The sequence below is a fragment of the Schistocerca americana genome, chromosome 11 (genome assembly GCF_021461395.2).
Source record: "Schistocerca americana isolate TAMUIC-IGC-003095 chromosome 11, iqSchAmer2.1, whole genome shotgun sequence".
Lineage (NCBI taxonomy): Eukaryota > Metazoa > Arthropoda > Insecta > Orthoptera > Acrididae > Schistocerca > Schistocerca americana.
The window spans coordinates 171,219,893-171,242,610 of record NC_060129.1 but is presented as its reverse complement, the minus strand read 5'-3'; the positions used below and the strand labels follow the sequence as shown (position 1 = coordinate 171,242,610).

The 22,718-nt window shown below is 44.0% G+C and overlaps 1 protein-coding gene across 1 annotated transcript in view; it reads left to right on the top strand.

The window, feature by feature from the left end:
* Positions 1 to 16,326, top strand: part of LOC124553482 — a 35,998-nt gene extending 19,672 nt beyond the window's left edge. Inside the window, exons 4-6 of the mRNA XM_047127338.1 lie at positions 2,668 to 2,876; positions 13,378 to 13,656; positions 16,190 to 16,326. Coding sequence (XP_046983294.1) covers positions 2,668 to 2,876; positions 13,378 to 13,656; positions 16,190 to 16,326 — 625 coding nt within the window. The remainder of the gene's footprint in view (positions 1 to 2,667; positions 2,877 to 13,377; positions 13,657 to 16,189) is intronic.
* The last annotated feature ends 6,392 nt before the right edge of the window (positions 16,327 to 22,718 follow it).

Below are 22,718 nucleotides of genomic sequence, written 5' to 3'. Positions count from 1 at the left end.
CGGTCATTTCTAAAGTCCGTCAATACACTTCGTTACTGGACTCGCATGGTACGTTCAGAAATGGCTCCAGCACTACAGGCCAAAGCCGCCTATAGCACACAGACCGCTGCCTCTGCACGCAAATTGTCGACGATTGACTTCCGTCGCAGCGGTCTGTCCCGCTTGTCGACACTCCAGCTCCATGTGGCGAGCATTTATTTCGTCCTCTGTTGATTTGCCAATTTGTGTTGCAACGCACTTGCTCCTAAACTGAATATGGCAGTCAGTGTTGTATCATTATAGCTGTGTAGTACATTCGCAACTGTCCAGAAGTTTCGAGATTTTCTTTAGAGCTTGTTTCAGTGGATATTGTTTGTTCACTACCTTGCTGCATTTAAATCCGTTCTTTCGTTGCCTTATGGAATGAACGGCTCCATTACGTTAAAACAGCCCTTTCCCGAAATTCTTCCACAACCAAATCTCCGTATAATGTTTATTCAGATCATTGTCAGTATGCACGTACATCCTGCATCTGGGGCGTAGAAATGATGATTTTCATCACGGCACGGGTTCTGAGTCCCAGCTTGTCAGTGTAGCAGGTGTGGTACTGTAACTCCAAGCAGAACAGCGTGCTGCTGTACGTGGCGTGGAAATGATTTGCGAGCCTTAGCACCATGGCACCACATGTCTTATGGGAGGGACAGCTTTCCGGTCAAACTGGAGACCCAGACATGACACGGAACTCGTTATGATGCAGCTTCATGCTTTAATTGGCAATGACGTTGTCAATTAAAAGTGATAACCAAGGACCATACTACAAGGAGTACAGGGAGTACTGATTGTTTTGCATTGTATCTGGCAGTATGGAAACTTTCCATCGTCGATGGGCTATAGGGAATGTAGTCGTACATTAATCAGGAAAAAATTGTCTCATACCCGATTCTGAGGGCTCCATTCTCATCATAATATGTACCTGACACATATGCATCGAATCGATGTACCGAACACTGACCTTAGGACAGAGTTTTACGGCCAACAATTTCTGTATGATAATTTTCACTGCCAAACTAGACACCCGCACCAACCAATCACGAAGCGAGACGGAGCGAATGCTTCAGAGCCAAGTAAATAAACATTTTTATGCAATAGTGAAGCGTCATTTTGTCAAGTTTTACGTCAGCAGACATGTACTTCTGCACGTCAAGCATAGCAGTGTGAGATGGTGGGATGCACACTGCCGGATGTAAGCGGAAACATTGTAAAAATGCCACAGCTGATAGGGGTATAATGAGTAAAACGAAAGACCTATTGTGAAATAAAAACACATGTTTGGTATTTGCAAAGACGGATTTGAAATAGTGTAAGTCATCGTATCGCGCTGTCCTTAGCCGTTGGATTGGCTGAAAGGGACTGAATAAGTGGACCTGCTTGACGGTACACTCACGTTTGTCCATAGAGCTCTTCTTCCTGTTGGAGTTCTGCTTTCAGCTGTCATACAGTCGTTACGGAAAATTATCGCAGATGCCACATCACCTAAAGCAGATAGGAAACTCCCTGGCAGGTCAGAGCCGTGTGTCGGATCCCCGACGTTTCAAGTGACTGCACTCTCCACTGCAGAGTGAGGATTCGCCCAGGAAGCAACTCCCGAGGCCTCTGGTCACTGCAGTGCCCATTCTTCCGGGAGCGCTGGTCCCGCCAGCCGTGCAGGGGAGCTTCTGTGACGGCTGGAAGGCAGCGGCTGAGCTACTGGCGGAAGTAAGGCTGTGACGGCGGCTCTCGGTTCCTGCCTGCCCAGCTCTAAGTCTATTTTTTTAAGGACGTCATATTCGCCATTGACTTTAGAAATTGTTTTACAATTGCAGTTTCGACCTTATGAGCCATTTTCAAGTGGTAATGTGGAAGATTTTGCTTCAGCTAATGACAGACATGTCTACATGTCAGCGTCTAAAATCATCTATAACAAATTCGAACAAGTCATTCATATCCTTAACATAAATATCACATGTTCACTCTCTTGCAATGCATACGAAATTCTTCTTTAAAGAAAAGAGGTATTCTGCAGGAAGCGCTGGAGTTCTGCTGTTTGATGTGCCTCAAACCAGTTAAAACGATATAGCAGCACAGAACGGACTGGATGATCTGCAAGAAATAGTTATAATCGGTGTCTCACTGAAGTGCTCCGAAATCTAAAGATGAAATCTCGATGCGCTAAAATGCTAAGAAGACCAACGGATTTGCGATTGTTTGCTGTGTTACTATGCATCCTTTAAAGAATGAAAAAGTTCCAGGTTTGTGTCCCAGTCTGGCACACAGTACTCATCTGCCAGGAAGTTTCTAATGCACTGCTGAGTGGAAATCCGTTCTGGATACTTTTAGCCGCGCGGGATTAGCCGAGCGGTCTCAGGCGCTGCAGTCATGGGGTGCGCGGCTGGTCCCGGCGGAGGTGCGAGCCTTCCCTCGGGCATGGGTGTGTGTGTGTGTGTGTGTGTGTGTGTGTGTGTGTGTGTGTGTGTGTGTGTGTGTGTCCTTAGGATAATGTAGATTAAGTAGTGTGTAAGCTTAGGGACTGATGACCTTAGCAGTTAAGTCCCGTAAGATTTCACACACATTTTTGGATACTTGTACGTTCTTGCATAAAGTATACATGCTAGGTTTTCAACTTTTAACCTGGCAGCTTGTGTGCTACAGGCGGCCGCTGTTGAGTGAACGCCTGCTGCGCTATCAGCCGTGGAGCCCCTCCTTTGACGACGACTACAGTGCGCTGTGCAAGGAGCGGCAGCCAGAGGCGTCGCAAATGTTCAGCCTCGCTCACGAACTGTACGCCTTCCACCGTTTCTACTGGTACCGTACAGCTGAGCGCATCGATTCATCCTACGGAGATGATGTCAAGATTGTAGGTAAGTTTAATACTGGGACCCGGCCACTTCACGGTTATGCGCTGACAACTGTTCAGTTGTTCGAGGAATGAGATTTTCTGATTTGTAGTTTTAGATATTGCGTGATTTTCCACGCCACGCAAGATAATCTCTGGTGCTCTTTCCAAAGTCAGTTTTTAGATTCCTCGGCAACTCTCCGTCTGGATCTATGACAAGCTAACTACTTCATTTCGATATATTATTGACTTCTTCCTTATGCAGGGACTAAAAAAAGACTACGTACACAAAATTTTGGATTGTTTAGAGGAGATTAAAAAGAACAAATTTTATGTGAGACAGATGTCGCAGGTGTACCCTCCACCTGCTCGTGGCCCATGAAGGTTTCGACTCCAGCGATGTACAGAGGCTGTGTGATGTTTTAGAGACGTTACTCAAGTGCCAGCTGGGTGCTAATGGTTGTGTAACACACTCGAAACAAGTGGGTGTCTCACAAATAATGTTTGCAGCCTCAGCCTAAGCGGCAACCACCTCACCTGGGGTGTCTGCCAGTGTCTGGTACACTGAACAACTCGTCTCCCTCCCGTAGGAGGCCCGCAACACCTCTAAAACAGGGCCCATCCCACAGCACTTTGAACTCTGTCTCTGAACGCCAGTGCAGATAAGACCTTCATATATGTGCGACACGTGCCTCATATAAAAAAGTGTTCCTTCTTATCTTCTATAAACGCTCTAAACTTCTGTACACGTAGTTTTTTTTTCAGACCTGGTCTAAGGCTTTTTAAAAATCGCGAATGGTTTCTGCAACTTAACGGCTACAGACAAGCTAATGTTTTGTCAATACTGTAACTGGTGTAGTGCTCTACATTTCTCATCTATGATCCTGGCATGATACTGTTCGTATTTACTAATTTTCTTTGACGAATAATATTTCCATTTGTAACTGAACACTTAATTGTACGAAATACACTGTTAATATTATCCTTAGAAGTGTTAATACTATGAACTGTAGTAGGACTGAGGAAACACTGCATTTTCAGCTATCGCACCTCTCTGCTAAACAACTCTATTTGTTCAAATCACTATATTCTTTAAATTTATTATTTTATTCTCGTTGCTGGATCATCTATCGATCATCTATCTATCGTGCACCAGACATGAAACGAGTTGTAATCGTTTAATTCTCTCTTTGTACCTCCATGATAGCTACTTGTTCGGTAGGGAGTAACTCCATTTAAATGAGAGGAAAGTAGGACAGTGGGCTTGTGCTCTCTCAGCGGAAAAATTATTTATGCCTGCCGTTATCAATCTTGACCGCTTCAGGCAATCGAACTTGCAGGGTTTTCATTGGTAGTAAGCCGACTAATTAAGAAACTAAGGTGGTCGCAAAGGGTTACAACAGATAAGGAAGTAAGTTATCATAAGAATATCCGTATACTAGAACCAGGAACTGTAATACTGAGAAGAAAGGCCTTTCCAAAATTTCGGCTGTCGCCGATAATTTACTGCAGACACTCATACAAATAATACTGGCACATAAAAGGAAACACGCATTGTTAGCAAGTTACTAAACAAGCAGACTCTTACCCATCTGTTGCCAGACTGAGCTGCACTCTGCAGCATGTCTGTAATTATGATTGTAACTGTTATGGACACCGAGAACAAACGTGTGAGCTTTAGTTGATGTTTCAATTCCTCAAGAGTGGCGACAAGATATTAAAGAATGAGCAGCGACAAGACCTTACAGAGTTGTGGACCACTAGCCGTTTGTCTGGAAGCTAAATTTAAGCCCGACATTAAAGATATCTTCAGGCGCTGGGCGGTGTGGCCGTACGGTTCTAGGCGCTTCAGTCTGGAACTGCGTGACCTCTACGGTCGCAGGTTCGAATCCTGCCTGGGGCATGGATGTGTGTGATGTCCTTAGGTTAGTTAGGTTTAATTAGTTCTAACTTCTAGGGGACTGATGACCCCATCGTGCTCAGAGCCATTTTATCTTCAGGGGAAAGTTGTCGTGATAATCCGTAGAGATCGGAGAGGTTGTGGCAGTTCGGTCGTGATAAGGGGGGGGGGGGGAGGGGGAGAGAAAGAAGAAACCGGTGCGAACCTCTTCTGAGCACGTGGCGATGTTCTAAATGGTGTGCACCATCCAGCAGGCTGCTGCAACGGCCCTGTCTGAAAGAGTTGCCCTCGCCACTATTAAAACCGTGGCGCTTCTCTGCCGGCTTCCTTACGCATCACTGTCCAGCAGAACTAGATGCTTGCCCACAACAGACCAACGTATCAAGAACTGAGCCCTGATCTGTTGTCGCTGCCATTGTGTAACATCACCTAAATCGCAAATCCAAGCCTACACATCTCACAAATACTTCCTGTGTGACGACTATCTGACCCAGTATCGCAGAACCACCTGGCCTATCCCAGTTACAAACACGACCACCCATCAGCAGGACGAAAAACTAGTCCAAGTTGCAAATTTTTATTTTTTATTCATTCGATGACTTGATTCGGACCGAGACCCATTTTCAAATCACCATAACATAGTCGAAAATGGCATTTCCGAAGATGTCAATAACGTGCAATGAATATTTACAGCGCACACAGATAACTCATCGAAAGAACAAAACCTTGGAACGGTTTTTCGTTCACTGATTACCAGAAGCTGCTGACCCAAACTACTGCAGCATATTGGAAGTTTGGGAAACCACCCATGTTAACTGTGCCCAAATATACAATCCTTGCACAACTGCATCATCTATATAGCCTCAACTCGAATGATCTAATAAATATAAAGTAAACGCATTATTCACGACACTAAACCTACATTTCGCACATGCACTGCACCCTCACCATGAAAGATATTGAGTTCAGATCCACAGTTTTCCACACCGTCAGTCGAGCTCACCGTCATCATCTCAACAGTTTCCTGTTTCGCATCCCTAACATGAAAGACATCCAGTTCAGAACCACTGTTTTCCACAACATTCACTCTCTTTCAACGTCCACATATCGTCCAACAGATGACGATAACAGCCACAGCCACCTTCCATTTATCATCCAAGTCACCTATTCCAAAAAGCAATCCAACTTTACCTTCAGCCACACCAAAACATCAGCTTAAAACCTATACCTAACCTTGTTTCGCCACATAAAACATAAAGACAATGCAGCAGCATAGCATTCCATCCATATGTCTGTTCCCTCAGCTCCAACGAGATCTTCATCACTCACATGTTATCTCAATGCTACAACTATGCTTTAATGAAAATTGTTACAGTCTCGTAACACAGTCCCAGTCACTCTACACTCTACAAAGCACAGATAATTGCTACAACATAGAATCAGACGGTATTGCCAATGGGTGCTTTTGAGATATTCTGGTACCAGCACCTCATTCTGCAGATCAGAAACCCTGGGATTGGTGATACACATGAACAAAAACACTGCCACATTTTCCATAAACTGAACAATCTATTGAAAAAGGATTCATTCTCCTCTCCTCCATAACAACCACACGTTACCAAACAACCTCAACAAGCCAGACTCAGTGCTTCATATCTTAAAGATATGCTCACTGTATCTAATGACTGCTCGATAATTCGGTACATACAGTGTCACACAAATACGACCACCATATCTCTTGGTCCCAGTTTAAAATACCTGTCTATAGCGCCACAATACGAATTAAATATAGCATTTACAACACAAGACTATAAAGCCACACATTTTGTGAGCATGTGGGTTGGTGCTATTCTGTCATTCTGCGCAACAGATTAATCTGAGATGAACCCTTTACCCTTTGGCCCCTGCAAGATGAAATTTCCACCCCCACACTACTACAGAAGTCAGACGGACAGTCTTAACGTTCTAAAGAGAAATGCCTGAAAAACTTTCAGCAATAAGTACCTTCTGGAGTCGTCCGCTGTAAGGAAATGACACAAAAATTCACAAAATTTCTTACGTAACTAGTGGGATACTTGGGTACTGGAGTAGTGCTAGTTAGTGTAAGAAAAACATGAAAGTAACGAAAATTATTATTTATTTTGCAAAAATTCTGAGAAATCACAATAGCACTTTTAGTTATGAATTGAACACGTTATTTGCGGGTTCTTTTCAGAATGTGAAGTTACCTCTTAAGGAAGTTTAAGATTGTTATTGACTTGGCAGAATGGCTGAGAGCCGCACCTACTCGACTTGAATATTTATCGGTTAGAATGTTGCTAGGTACAGTCGAGGCTGTCACGTGTGATATGCAGTGAAGGGCAATGTTGTGGAGGAAATGTGGGGGTCGCAAGAGCTGTAGCTGTGATGACTGCTGTCTGCGCCGCTCGCTGCCGACAAATAAGATAACTCTCGTTCTATCTGGATTGACCTTCGCCAATCAAACTCTCCCTACGCCTTGATGAAGTCATGGACTCCTATTCGCCCCTAGTTTATTGGCATGGTACACCAGTCAGATAACCAGTCCACCGCGATGCCACTCAGAAATTCGCTCGCAGGCATTTAACTATTACTCAGTCCGTTCACACCGCACGATAAGTGTGGCGGCCAACACAGTGAACAACGCTTAATCGCAAGGACTCAATATACAGTTGCACTTCGATTCGCTCTCGACAGAGGTGCTCTCCCAGTGAAGTACTGAGGAGAGACTTGCTCCTCGCTCTTTGAGTACATGTACGAGCGCGCACGCTCTCGTTACGTGTTCTCGCTCCAAGAGCGACAACGGAACGGCCCCTCTGCACGCCAGACGTGAATGGGTATATCTTTCGATCTCTTCCATTACTCCTTCAGCTCAAGGCGTCAGAAATATCGTCTGCCAGTCAGCATTGCTCTTCTAAAACGGGAGAATGATGTTTTGTTTAAGGTGACCAATCCGGAAATCTGTAGTATCGGTGTTTGACGTTTGCTGTCTCCCTGTGAAAATCTCTGAAACTGCGTTGTATGTGTAAAGAATGCGTAGGCTAACCGCTCCCACACAATGTAGCGGAATTTGCTTTTAAGCCGAACATGGGGTCGTCCTTTCACTCGGGCTAACGCTGTCTGCTCTACAGGCGGTCACTGGCCGACGTAGATGGCTTGTGACCGGCCTCCTGGGGTGCAGTTGCCTCTCTCCAGCTAAAAGCTCCTGTGACCGTCGTGTCTGGAATGTATGTGTGTACGCCAGCCTCGAGTATTTCAACCACAGTGCGCACTTGCGATTTATTAGTTATCTGCGTATCGTTTACATGAATTCATACAATACTGACTTTATCTTATCGAGTTTGGGCTCGAATGAAGCGTCTTGATGTACAGAATATGATTGTGAGGGCGGAATATGTAAGCAATGAAGGAGACCACGACGTCTTACAATTCCAGGAAATTCTTATTAGAGGCTGCTCATGACTCCATTACTTTCGACCTTCTTAAAAAAAAAAACAAAAAAAAACCTCTTATTTCCTACTAGCTCCAGTCAAGTTGTGTGATATCATACTGTACGCAAGTTTATATCCCACGGCTCACCTATGATTTAAGGGTAGTGTCTTTGTATACTAATCAAAACGTGATGGAACCCAGGATCAAACCTCGCTACTGCTTAAATTTAGAATAAAAATCATCAGTAATGATGCATGGGCGGATAGAGCTTCAAGGCACTTTTTTCCACTGCTCCTAAAACCCTGAAGAGTCAGCAGTGCTCAAAGGCATGAGAATGCAGAAGGTAATGGGAACCACTGGTGTCTGTCCACAGGACATGTGGCCTATAATTGAAAAGTGGTATGATGACTCCTCCACTGGCGAAATATTCCGCAATAGTCGCACATTCAGATCACTGGCAAGTGCCAGGTGTCCCAATGAATTATGTTTACTGTATAGCTCCTTGTCTGGCACACCATGCTTCTTTTGTCACTGTAAATCTTACTCAACAGCATATCTCCATCTGCCTCGATAACTTCATCTCTTGGTGTAGCCTCTACTACATCAAAATCACTTATGTTAAAAACCCAAGGAATTATTACAATAAATACCACCAATCATTTCTCTCTCCCTAACTTCCACCATGGCACACATAAACAAGACTGTGTGGTGGTACTCTCTTCAAAGGCAAGCTGGTTCGAATCCAGGTGATGGAAGAAATTTGTATTGCTGGTATTTCCCCAGTAATGGGAGGGGGAATTGAAGCATAAAGTTTCTCATCACCAGACCTCGTGTCAGTGTTCTACATTACATTCCCTCTCCTCAATGTATCACGATACACTGATGCCTGTGACACTGTTGAAGGTGACACATGTGGTGTCGACGATACTCGCCTGCAGCAAATCGTCAATCGACCACCGCAGAGATGCTGTACACGTAAGCAGCATCGCCACCGCCTATGAGAAAGAAATGGTAAGCCACTCCTCCTGTAGCTTCGAGGCGCCACACACGACAAGTATTTCCAGCTCTGCCAGTGCCTGGTACGAGTTCTGCCAGAGTCCAGCCTGACTTCTGTTCTGTCTACGAGGGTATCAACAGTTCCATGACGACTGCATGGAAGCGACGAATTTTCTGCCTTCAGAGTGCAGTGTCGGCGTAACGTCACTCAGTCAAGCCTAGGCCAAGCATGCACGTACAGAGAGTCGAGGGCCAACAACAGACACATATTTGGCACAGTTGTAGTAAACGTTCAGTGCTCATCATCTGCAGACTTGCACTGTAATGCCGCTCAGTGTTTTCAGCAGCTCCTGTGTATTTGGACCCCAATTAATACCACACGTGCTCACGCAGCCACAGCCACGAGGAGCTAAAGATAAGTGTATTGCTTTCCAAACAATAAGGCGTTCTGATTATTGACTCATTTATCGTAAATTTATTAAAACCATGACACAACAACATGTGTGTCAGATGTGGATGTTAAGCTCTTAACGCATCCATTACAGTCATGTACACTCAACAGATAACTTCGAGTCACAGTTCTCTCACAATGCAAGGACAGTGCCCAATTACGTGGAGGAAGATAAGCGCTTGCAGTAAGGCGGTGGACCTGCTGCTCCATTTCTCTCTGCTGACATGGGCAGAGGACTCTCACTTTCTCATATCTCGGAATAATCACGGAACACCAGTCTACAACAAACTCAAATTAAGAAAACAGCAAACTCGACAATGTGGGAATTCCATCATCCAGCCATCCTCTGTACTTGGAAAAAAACCACTGAACGAGGCGATGCTGTGGTAATCTGGTGGCTACAAACTTGATTTTCGACCAAATTTAGTTTCTCTGCGATGTCCCTACACAGCTTAAGGTGAATGACACGACGGTTCCTATGGATGGACGCAGCTGTCCTGCTTCCCCGTTCTTCCCAATTCTGGGTTACGCTCTAATAGCTGTTTCACCAACAGGACGTTAACCCCCGATCTTGTTTCTTCCTTCGTCTTTCCAAAAGCCTTAGTGGCCCCAGTGTTACTTTCGCCAATATAGCTTGGATCTCAGCACTCTCAAAAATTTACCATTCCTTACAGTCTTAGAACACCTTGCATTCTGTACCATATTTGCAGTCGCAGACGCAACCTCTGCCAGCTGATTACATTGCCCTCTCTTCTGAGGTTCCTCAGACTTTGTCACAAATTGCAAACGTTCCATCAACGTGGGAAACAAAAACAATTTTTCTCGCCTATCCTCTGGATACCTAGGCTTCTGGTGCGCCCTCCACTTGCCACCCTTCTGTATCCTATTCGAGCGGAACTTCAGCTGGCTGGTTCTTCCTGTTCCGGAATAGTATGTAGACACTTACTCCTCCAACCAGCTATAATCCTAGCGTCTACGCCTCTTCAATATGTAGATGATCCCGCTTCCAGCCTCCTGACCACTGTCATCCCTCCCTCACACCTCTCTCTACCCACATCAACTTGTCAATCATACTTCCCAGCCCACTCCAACACCTTGAATACATACACCCTTTCTGGCCGGCACCTGCATCATACTGTATTACCCTCGTAGTAGTTATTGGGAACTGACTGCCAGTGACTTGCCAGAAGCAAGAGCCTTATCTTCCCCATAGCACCATCATCAACTTCAATGTACATGTGTTTATGTAGAGACGCTATGGCTTTTATTTTTTTGAAACCTATCATTTTATTCATTCTCCCCAAAAAGCAGCAAAGTGTCCGAACCTTGCGCACCACACGATAATGTGGTGGGAGTGGAATGAATAACAAAGAAAATGGAGTGTTTACGACAAAGTCGTGCATTCGGCCTTCCACAGGATGTGCCTGTGTATAAGAATCTTTCAGAACTTATTCGTCTTACTGGGTATACATTTGCGCTCAACACGCCAATGAGGTATACATTGGATGACGTGTAGCATATCAGTATCACTCTCCTTTGATTTGTACTCTGAACAGGAATAGTCCTCGAGGACAACGACCATCAGGACTTCTCAGAATGCAGTAGGTAAAGCCGTCATCAAGCTGAAGCCTGGTTTGCTCACCATAGTGCTTCGTCAGCCATTGTCCTACTGCAGGTTGTGGTCACTCGCCGTCTTCCTACTTTTGAACTAACTTACCCAGTTAATAATTGTGGGACACAGTTAATTATTGGGTCTCCGAACAATTCTACAGTTCCAACATTTTCGATTTCCATAAATCAATGTCAGAGGTGAAAGAAGAGATAAGTGACAGAAGGAATCTCGGGAGCAATGCCTGAATCCCAAATCTCTGGAGTTGTAATCCCACATTCATCCACTCAGAAGCTGAGGCATATATGTCCCAATTGCATTTATTGCTGCATCATTATCATTACACAAGGTACGAATGAGACAAAGTAATTACATTTTTTGCGTGTTTTTGAATGTATGCAAACAGAGTATTAACAGTAAATCGTTCATTGTGGTAAAGGAACTCCCAAAATCGTCAGTTAATGTATTTTGTTGTGCTTTTTCTCGACAATCTCGTGCTAACGAAACAAACTGGTGACAAATATGCTCCATCACTTTTTTTTACGCTGCGTGATGGGGTCACTAAGTTCACGGAGGAAAGTGAAATATCACAAAGACGAGAATTCAGCCTGCATCCTATTTCTTTGTACAGGACGCCTATGGAGTTATGTCAAAAGAGTATATTCTATATGGAGGTAGTTAGATATAAAAAAAATACGTATCCAACGGATCAGTGTATGGACGATCACACCTTCCTCAGATATCTATGTGTCTCGCTGTCCCCCTTGCTTTATTGCGGATCGTTCTAGTAATTCTGCTTAGAAAGACTTCTTCAACACTTGTGTCAATTTTCCATTAATCTTTCAACGTTGAGCCACATGAGGCTTTATTATTCTTCATATTCAGTTATTTGCGTGGTAAGATCAAAAGTTTGTCATGACGATTTCAAAAGGTTGTTGAGGTGGTAATGTTGGGATTTCGTGGTAACCACTTTAATGTGGCTTTAAATGCTGCAGAACCAAATAATCTGAGAATAAGTTGTTCATTAAGAAACCCACACATCTGAACAACAAAACGAGACTCAACCTCCTTGCTTCTACAACCACACAAGATCCGTGATTGCCTTGTCATGGAGCTGAGATACTGAAAACTTCTGTTGTACTGAGAAATGGAAGTTCCCATTCATGTAAGCTTCAAAAGAATGTGGTCCTAACAGGTATTCTGATCACACAATGGCCCACATAAGGTGAGGTAGGTTCCTTTCCAACTCTTGGTAATATGGGTACTTTCCTTAGACAAGAAAACAATTTTTTCCTGATCAAACAGTGGTATATGGCACATTTATAGGTAAACAACACTCTTGAGCGAGACATGGCAGAAGTCACCACAACAAAGTACGGTAGGTTACAAATCGTTGCTCCACACCATTGTCAGATAATTCAGTAACAAACATGGGCCTAAATCCTTTCGTATTCATATTTTTTCAGTGTGGTCGTGCATTGTTGAAGAAGATGCTTGAAGTTCAACTACTCTTTTGCAAATGATTTTCATTCGAGACTGCTCATCTGATTAAGAGTGGGTGACACACGTTTCCTGTCACTTTTTATTGCTTCCAATACGTGGCCCGTCTTTGAGACAGCCTGAAAATACAGGACATTTATCTCAATCAGGCATGGCTACTTTACGAGGGGGACTGAGGCAAATGGTCTCATCATGCGTTACATAGTTTTTCCTATCTGCGGACGTTCATGAACCCACGAATCCTCCACTAATCCCTCCTTTACAAGATGGATTCGGAACTCAAAGACTGCAGTGCCGAAACAAAAATATAATTCTGATAACGTTGTTTTTTTCCATGCAGGACTATCAATAAAACCTATTTACTTCCTTATTTTTACTATGTCAAGAGCGATACAGGGACTTCTTGGACACCCTGTAGATGAAATAGACGTGCATAGTAACATGATATCTGTCTTTGTTAATACTCTTACTTTGTGTTGACATGCCGCCTTACATAGTTCTGGGTAACTGAACCAGGGTAATGCGGGTAAACGACGCCCAGGCTCGTCATCCAGAGAAGACTTTGGATTCAGCTGCCTGCAGTATACGGGCACCACCTACTTGCTGTCGTTTTCTTGCAGACGAGGAGTGGCAGCTGGAGGACAGAAGCCACGCTACGCTCTCCGTGGACACTGACTGCGTGCAGCTGTTGGTGAACGCCCTGGACCACCCCACGTGTCCGCTGGAAGACCTGCCACTGGAAGCCGTGAAGCAGCGCGAGCAGTGCCGCGAGCAGCTGTGGGACGACGTGGTGCAGAGGTCGCCCCACATACCCGTCACCAGCTACCTGGCCTACACGCAGAGGGCGAACATCAACCTCTGTCTGCTGGCCTGGATGGCGGTCAACTCGTACGGCATTTGTCAGGACGTCCCGTTTAGTCTGATACAGTCCGTGCACGATGCTCGCTGCTACTTCGATAGTCCTGATGATCAATCATGTCTGCAGTCGAACGCTACAGAAGCAATCTGCTCTGTTTCCAGAGCTATTCTGTTGCTAAAGTGTCGCGACTTTTCCTCCATTAAGACTTCCCATAATTGTACGTTCACTACGTTGGGATCTCTATGGGTCTATAGTAGGAGTAGTATACTGGATCAAAAGCTAACAGAACAAACACTGAACTACAAAAACAGTTTAACCAACGCCACCTTGAAATACAAGGATTTCAAAATTGACAGCTTGAAGCCTTTAGAAATCTCATTTATACTGATAAATATCATTTTCCGTTTTTCGACTGCCGGAGTATACATGTACCTTCCCCAGTTGCGCAACTTGCCTGGAAAGATACTCTTGTCCTTTCAGATCACGTGCATAACCCAGATCCTGTGTTCTGAGGTCGTGTATCGTATGGCAGGCGTCCCTGACTTACCAACAGCAGTGCTGATAGACAGCGCCCTCACACTTCTCAGCTGTTTCTGGCTGAACTCATTCTGCTACCACATGTATGCTTGTGTTCGCCATCTCAGGCTTCCTAACCAGCTACTACCTGCTGAAGTAAGCCAGTTATTCCGTCGTGAGGTGCTGTGTGTGCTTATACCGTGGAGTATAGTATGTGTGGCAGCTGTTGCTTTGGAAAAGACGAGTAAATATCACCTGATCCACAGTCGTATAGTAGTCCTTGCAGGGATTTCAGTGTCTGTGGGATTCAATTTCGTTTGTCTCGGACTGCTTGGATACATGTACCTACGTAATCGGTGCTCCATGCGGCAACTCGAAATTGTTGATAACAAGAAATTTGCCTCAAAGAAGGAATGTCTTTTTATGTCAGTTAAGGCCATTATAATAAGTGGAACAGGAATTATTATTAGAATTGGGTTCCACCAGGCTCAGGGAATAGCGCAGTTAGTGTACTATATGCATCTAGTTACGATGGTGCAAGGACCAGTGCTCTTCGTCTGTTTCGTTTGCAATGGAACGACGCTCCCCATACTGAAGAACAGGATACTTCTTTGGTGGAACCCAACCAACATCCCTGCAGGTCTAGAGCTGTGTTCGGCAGCCGAGAGGAATCTGGCCAGGAGAAACAATGAACAGTCTCCCTTTTCAGAATCCTCGCTGTAGCCTCCTTCAGTATTTTTCGCAAATAACTATCTCCACACTACACTGCATTAAACCCAGCAATAAAAATGGACTCTACCTGGTATGACAATATCAAATGTCATTAAATCTGATATCGTACAGCCAGTACTTCTCCTTCCTAACGTCTCCTTCATTTATAACTGTGTGCTTCTTTGTGAGTGGTAGCCTCTGTCTACCTATTCTAATGCACTGAGACTACTTACTAAAATTGTTGGGAAATGCTTTGTGCATACAACAGGCTGCGTCAATCACACGGCCTGTTATATACAAGTAAAACGTAGCACGTTGTCGGAGGAATTCCCGTTCGTCAGTGTCATCTACCGTGGCGATGGTGCATTTCTGGACACATGTTCGTATGGCGTCTTTTCTCCGTTTTCCGTCGAGGATCTGTCTTTGCAGTTTGTCGATTTTATTAATGTATAATGTATGATATTAGTATATATCATATTATGTCTGAAACAAAGAAATTTTCCATATGTGTGTGAAAGATGTACTTTTACATGATTTGTAATTCAAGTACCATGACAAGAGACATTCAGATACTTATAAAATCAAAAGAGAGGGGCCAATGAATGAAGTGGTGTGTGCATGAAAGTGTAAATGGGTTTGTTGAGCTTATTAGTGGTTCGATTACATAGAGTGGCTCAAACAGGTATAGTAAGAAAGTAACACATGACTTGTTGTGCGCAATGTGGCTTGAAGTGAACGCAAACTGTCGAATGACAGAGTTATGAGATCAGCATTATTGGGTTTGTGAGGCAAGATGGTGATTTGTTAAGCTAGAGGTTTGTAAGGGTACTATGGCAGATGTTAAAAGTTAATGTTCCATGTGCCACTCTTGGGCAAGGAAGAACATTACTTAAAGACGTATTTACAGAAACAGTACTGTGGAAGGATAAACTTGTGCAAGTACTGTGAGTCCTGGAAAACATGTGCCATAGTAGCTTCACTAGAAGCACACAGTACGCCGAAATTTTTGTGATTCGTAGTCAATAGACGATCTCCCATTTGTTCAAATAAAACCTGAGTGAGCAAAGTAAAGGAGTGTCTGTGTGAATTTAGTATCCAGCCCAACGGAAAATCCTGTGATAAATAGTACTACGTGGAGTGATTTTCGTGAATTTTGCATTTACCAGCCACCCGCAGTGTTAACCGCGATTTCCGTGCTGGACGCAGTGGAACCAGAGGCCGCTGCGCCACGAGGGAGGCAGGTGCCGGGTGCAGCCCGCCAGGCCGCAGGGGGGCGCCGGCAGCTCAACACATTCTGTAAAACCATTTGACGGAGATTTGCAGGCCGTGCGCCTCGATTCTGTCAGCGCAGCGCCAAGCCAACCCTGGCCCGCTCTGCGTGACGTCACGAGAGCGCGCCGCGGCCTTCTCTTTAGGTGGTGGCGGCCAGAGCCGACACGGGGCCCACCCACACAAGCGTCCTGCACCACCGGGACACGCGTAAAGTCAGCCCGACACAGTGGTCGCCAGCCGAGCCTCGACCCGCTGGAAAGTATCGAACCTCATCGCTCGAAAGCCAGTAGTTAACGGCCCTCGTGCAGCCTACTTACCCCCAGGCAAGATCCCGAGTTCCGACCGCAGTACTGGGAACATTCACAGCCAAGTCCAGGAAATTACTTTCGACTGGCTGTACGAAATACACAGTTCAAACTCAACAGGAGGACGGTCACTCAAAAAACATTACTCCCAGATTTGGATAACAAACTGAGATTATCGCTATCCGAACGCGTTTTGAAACTCGAGAACACTGTGCGTCGCGACACAGAACTCCGCTCCAGAGCGCCCGCGACCCGCCACGTCGGCCACACGGGCGCCGACGGCCAGCTTTCGATTCCCCGAGCTCCGAGCCTCTCCACGAAATCCTTCTACACGTGGGCCTTTCAGCCAATCAGGAGCAGCAGAGGACTGCAAGCCCCACCACTGGCCACTCCCTGCTGCTGCTTACAGCCGCTGCTGTCACGTTCTGGTCTTCAAAAAGGCGAACCAGCGAGCAGATATGGGTGGTCAGGGAATCAGCTGTTACAACCCTTTGACTCGTGGGGTATCAAGCATTAACTTCTGCAACCGATATACCTACTAAGGGCTTTCCTCTGATATATCTGGAGACAAGCATTCTCGCAGCCGAAACTGCTTGAACTGTTGTTACATGTACGTAGTTGTTCGACAGCACACGTGTTACTCAGACGATGTCCCTTGCAAAGTACATCATGCGTAACTCGCGCCACTGCCGTCAAATGCAGCATTGTCAGAGCGACTCAGACTTGGGATCGGCAGTCTGCACAACCGCCACACTTGAGACAGGGACGACCAACCCGCATCTGCCGAGGCTAAAGGCACAGAACTCGAAGCTGACTGCGAGCGCTCTCAAGCAGGGCGTCCTGTTTCCGATATGCAACAACAGTTTTCAGCGCACCAGACTGAAGTAGAGAACTCTGTCTCCAGTAGATCTCCAGAAACGCAACGCTACGCGAACTAGCCGAAAACCCGGACAAGAAAGCCGAAGTAAACAGGCAAAGCCGCCACAAACACGATACGCCAATTGCAAAACGTTTACACTCATCCAAATACATATCACGAAGAACAAGGTTTACAACTGGTTGGATGCAGATGGAATTAAAGCACATCTAACACAACTTATGGCACTTTAGCAAACCCTGCAATAAACTATAAACTAAGAAGGTGGCAAAGAAACCGCCAAATCGTTGTAACCTGCACTGAAACAGTTGCCTGGGACACCAAGTCGTTCATAAAAAAATCCGAAAAAATTTGCCAACATCACAACAGACCCATCAGATATCGAAACCCGAGAGAACAGTTTGAGTTACTTACCGATCTGAAGCAACAGTAACAGAAATCACACCGCACGCCAAACAGTAAGCAAAAGAGAAACCACACAGACTCACGCTCGCCTTTGTGATAACCAATTTTGACCGTGATACAACAAACGAAAAAACTGAAGGGGACCTAAAGGTACCGGGAAACTAAATCAAAATTCCCCGCTATTGCTTCCAGTCATGTATAGTTACAAAGAACCAACTAACAAGCTACTTGTTCACCATTTCAGAATGCACTGTGTACATCACAAGGTTGGACTATTTAAACACTACCTCCTCAATAACAGCTACGTCCATATTGCAACACTTTCCAATAAGCTGCGATATAAAGAGAAATGTGAAGAACCGAGTCGAGCGCATCGAATTTTTAATTGCAAAATAGACCCGAAACAAGAAGCACCAAAATACAGGAGCTGCAACACTGATAACGTTAATAGTGATGAGAGTTGCAAAGAAAGACCAAAACAGCCTGTCTCAGCCAACAAAACTGAAAACATTAAGCGCATTGATGAAACTATCACGGTCTTCGTCCAAGAATGACGCGAAAACAATCAAACGGAAAACATACTTTGAGTCTTCACTACAGCCCTTCACAACCTGATATTTGTAAGAAGGGAAATAATAACAGCAGCTTCTAAAAAGCTCCTACTACGTTCTTTGGCGAACACGGATCCACGTCTATATCGCCATATTGATAGACAAGGAGGCCTATGCCCAACCTAGCCTGAGACACCAGGAAACAAGAATTAACCTTCACATTCAAGCCTAAGAAAGATGTTGCCACTATCTGCATTGTCAACACACTGGGTTTCTGCTGTAAAAACAAACTCCCTAAAGGCATAGTAAGAGAAAAAGAAGTTGGTATTATAGTCGCAGCACATACCTCATGAGCAGGTAGAGAAATCAATCTAGATAACTGTATCTGTCACGCAAACCAGACCGTAGTAGAAGCTGAGATAGATGCTTCATAGTCTTTCATATAAAACACCACAACGATGTATCCTGCCGAGGAACCGCCAACTGATCTCGTTAATTATATACCCTCATTGTGCCCAGGTAAAGGAACAGGAGACTCAGTGTTAGATCTGCGATATTTGCTGAAAAATTGAACAAGAAAGATATTAAACTTGTTGTAGCCATTTTGAATCACGCAAGACTCAGAAATGACTCGCCGCCTTTTACCAATCACTATGGCACTTCTATCTTAGAACATATACTACGTACAACATAGCTACCCAGATTCTGAAGCTATATTGAATTTGGCGACTGCATAGCAAACGAATACCTCACATTTATTATGCTGTGAACCACAAAAACTAGGAAAAAACTTAAAACGATCATAAACTCACGAAATCGGATAGTCGAAAAATTCGGGTTGATACGTTTTAACACAATACCTAACGAATCAACTATTCAAACCACTCCTTATAACATTGTAATCACCAAACACAAGTGGAAGCAATTCAACCTGCTATACCTAAAACTACCCTAAGAAGAAAATAACAAAGAAAAAGAGTCCTGACGTACATAAGAAACAAAAATAAACAGTAGGGAAATTCTATAGACCATACGGCACTAACCAAATGGATATGCTACGATTGGCTTGAACGTTTTCAATGACCCAATAAGAAGAGAAACCCACCAAATGATGCGCGAGGTAATCACAAGAATTAGGTCCCACAATAGCAGTAGTTTTTGGAAAAAAGTTCCAACAGGTCATAGCACACCATTTGCGAACAGCCATCCTTAATAGCAGATGAGAATGTCATTCATTACTGACGACCTCATGAAAGTTCCTCAAAGTGCTAGAAAAACATTCACGGTCATCCACGGTATCCAAAATTCGATGCAACCGACGAAGAAATAATACTCGAAAATCCGAATGCAACCGCTTAACATCCACTACTTTATAAGATTGACGAATATGAAATGGAAAGAAAGCAGCTCAGAGACTGGAGGCACTGCAAGATAACAAAATAAATCACTCCTTTCACAAGACACCTGCCTCAAACACATCAGACGTTTCTTCATCGCGGGCATGAAACTGAAAATAGTCTCTCTAAAATAGAAGCAAGCTAAAATCAAGATGATTTCCCAACCCGAAAGACCAAGAAACAACACTAAATCATAGGTTACCGTGCTCTCAAGGAAAGCTTTCGAGACAGACCAAAATTATTCAAGGAATAGAGCAACATAATGGCACAAGAACAAGCCGGGTTCAGCGGCAACCACAGCACAGGTGACCCGGTCCCAGGACTGAGCAGCAGAGCGACGCAGGCTGAACGCAACACGGCAGGCGCGACGCCAGCAAGCTTTCTCGTGGACGGCGAACGCTCTTTCCATTGGTTGTGGCATGCTGGGCTGCTCTTTGAAACGTTACTTTAGAATTTCGCATGCCAAAGTGTGCAGCTTTCTAAAAACGTTGCTGGAAACAGGTAAGTACAAGCGCTGCTTGGTGATCACCATTCGACAAATATTATGCCAGCCGCAGAGACGCCACGTGGGACAGTCACGTCTCCACTGCTACACACCAACAACACGGCTGACGTCGCTGAAGGTCGAGGATCGAAACAACAGCCCTGTACACAGATGACACTGCCTACTGTTGTCAGGGCCCGACATGCGGCAGAATTAACGAGCAGGTCAGCCCCTTCACAAACAAGCAGGAACCATCGCTAAGCAAGTCGAGTAGATTAAAATACAGTGGATCCATGAAATCTATCCTTCAGCACCAACCTGTGATTTTCAACTACCCCTACTTTAAATAAATATGTAATCCTCACGTCATCTTCAGAGGTACTCTGACAGTCAGTTATAAACAATGAGGAAATACACCAACTGGAAAATAAGATGTTATAACACAGAGAGATGTGGTTCCGCCCCTCAGTGTGAAGACTGGTTTTAAAAATAGCTCTCCATTCTACTGTATAACTTGCAGGCCTCTTCATCTCCAAGTACATACTGCAGCCCACATCCATCCCAATCTCCTTACTGTATTCACCACCTGGTCTTCCTCTACGATTTTCACCCACACTTCACTTCAAAACTAAATTGCTTACCTGTCGACGTCTCGGAACGTGTCCTACCAACCGCCCCTCCATTTGGTCAAGTAGCGCCTCGCATGTTCCCACGTTTCTCGGTAATCCAAAGTCAGCGTCTACCAGTTTTTTCATTCTTCTGTAAAGAATTTGTGTTAGTATTTTGCGACGACGAGTTATTAAACTGATAGTTCAGTAATTTTCACACCTACCAGCAATTTCTTTCTTTGGAATTGATAACATTACATTCTTCTTAAGGTCTGTGGGTGCTTCGCCTGTCTCATACGCCGGGCACAACAGGTGGGAGAGCTCCGCCGTGGCCGGCTCTCCCGAGGCTGCCTGTAATCCTGCCACAAGACTGTTTACTCCCCGGGCCTCGTTTCGACTTACATAGTTCAGAACCCTGTCAAATTTGATCTCGTACTGTTACATCTCCACCTCATTTACATCCATGACCACTTCCCTATCTGTAATATTACCTTCAGTGAGATATAACTGACATAACTACATTAGCTGAAAACAAAACCTATGTAATGTCATGACAGCAGCAATTATAAATATTATGTAGCTATATTTTTATGCTATTGACTATACAAAGACATAGATCACTACACCATTCAGACAGCAGTTTCTCCTACATAACATAGCACTTACCTCCGACTTACAAAGATATCTTACAAATCCCTTCGTATCATACTAGAGATTAGTTCCTAAGCATTTGTCTTAAAGATTACCAATACAATGTAACAGGAAACAAAATGCCTTAACGATGGACAAATAAACGCAGGTGCTGCTTTTTTAAAGGAAGGTTTTAACCCACTCATAAGGCGAATGCCAGGACTCAGCAGTGAGAATAACATCGTTCTCCAATCCGCCAGGATTACACGCTGCGTCAAAACCAAATAAGAGCCTCAGATTAAAGATGAACACCGTCACCACATCATTAAGCACATTTCCGTTCAAAGAGTAACACGTTTAGTAAGCCACATTACTGCTTCTACTAAACTTAAACATTTTCATTTTCACCTCTCCTGTCAACAGTGACTGTATTTGGGATCAGAAAATCAGAAACAGACATTTTTTAACAAAGTCAGTCTGAAGTAGTCGACGAATGATCTTGACATTAATCACATGTTATTAAGACCTGACTTATCAGGTGCTGCAGATAAGTGATCTTATGTATTTCTAAAACATTAAAACTTAATGATGAAACCTTTTAATTTTCTTGATCGAAAAAACACATTGCTTTACCATTCATTACACGTTTTGGTTGCCAATCAACTATTGTCAGGCTTGTAAAAGAAACAAGAAACAGTGAATTGCCTTAGATTTAACCAAATTTAATAAAGTTACTTAGTATTGCGTGATGATTTGCCGATCATAGTAAATACTACCTGGTTAAGAATTCTGTAGACTTGAGCCCCATCATCTAATAGCATTTCCTGGAGCTGTGTAAGTAATTGGAAAGTACCTATCGGGTGAATGTGAATAGTAAAATGTTTTCAGATATTAAAGAAATAAGCAAATAGAAATAATGAAAACATACCATTCTGACTAATGAGCCATGTTTTCTATAGACTGTTGGTTACACCAATGAAGTTACAGAGTGCAACTCCCAACATATAGTAACAATCAAAACACACTCTTTCGTTAAAAACAAAGGCTTAAGAAGCGAAAGTAATTTAAGGAAGAGACCCTCTCTCTAGTTACTTATATCGAAAATGAGTATGAACAGAAATTAATAAGTGTAGCTGCCTTTTTGGCCCTATCAGCTCTTTACGACACCACTTGGTGAGAAGCACTTCTTTAGAAATTTACGATTGTGTCCTAAATTTAAGGACTTACTTAACAATATGCTAAGCAATAGATCATTTCATATCTATTCTGACAATGACAGATGCAGGGTACTTAAAACAAATGATAGTTTACTTCAAATGTCTGTTCTGAGTCCACTACCTCTTTGG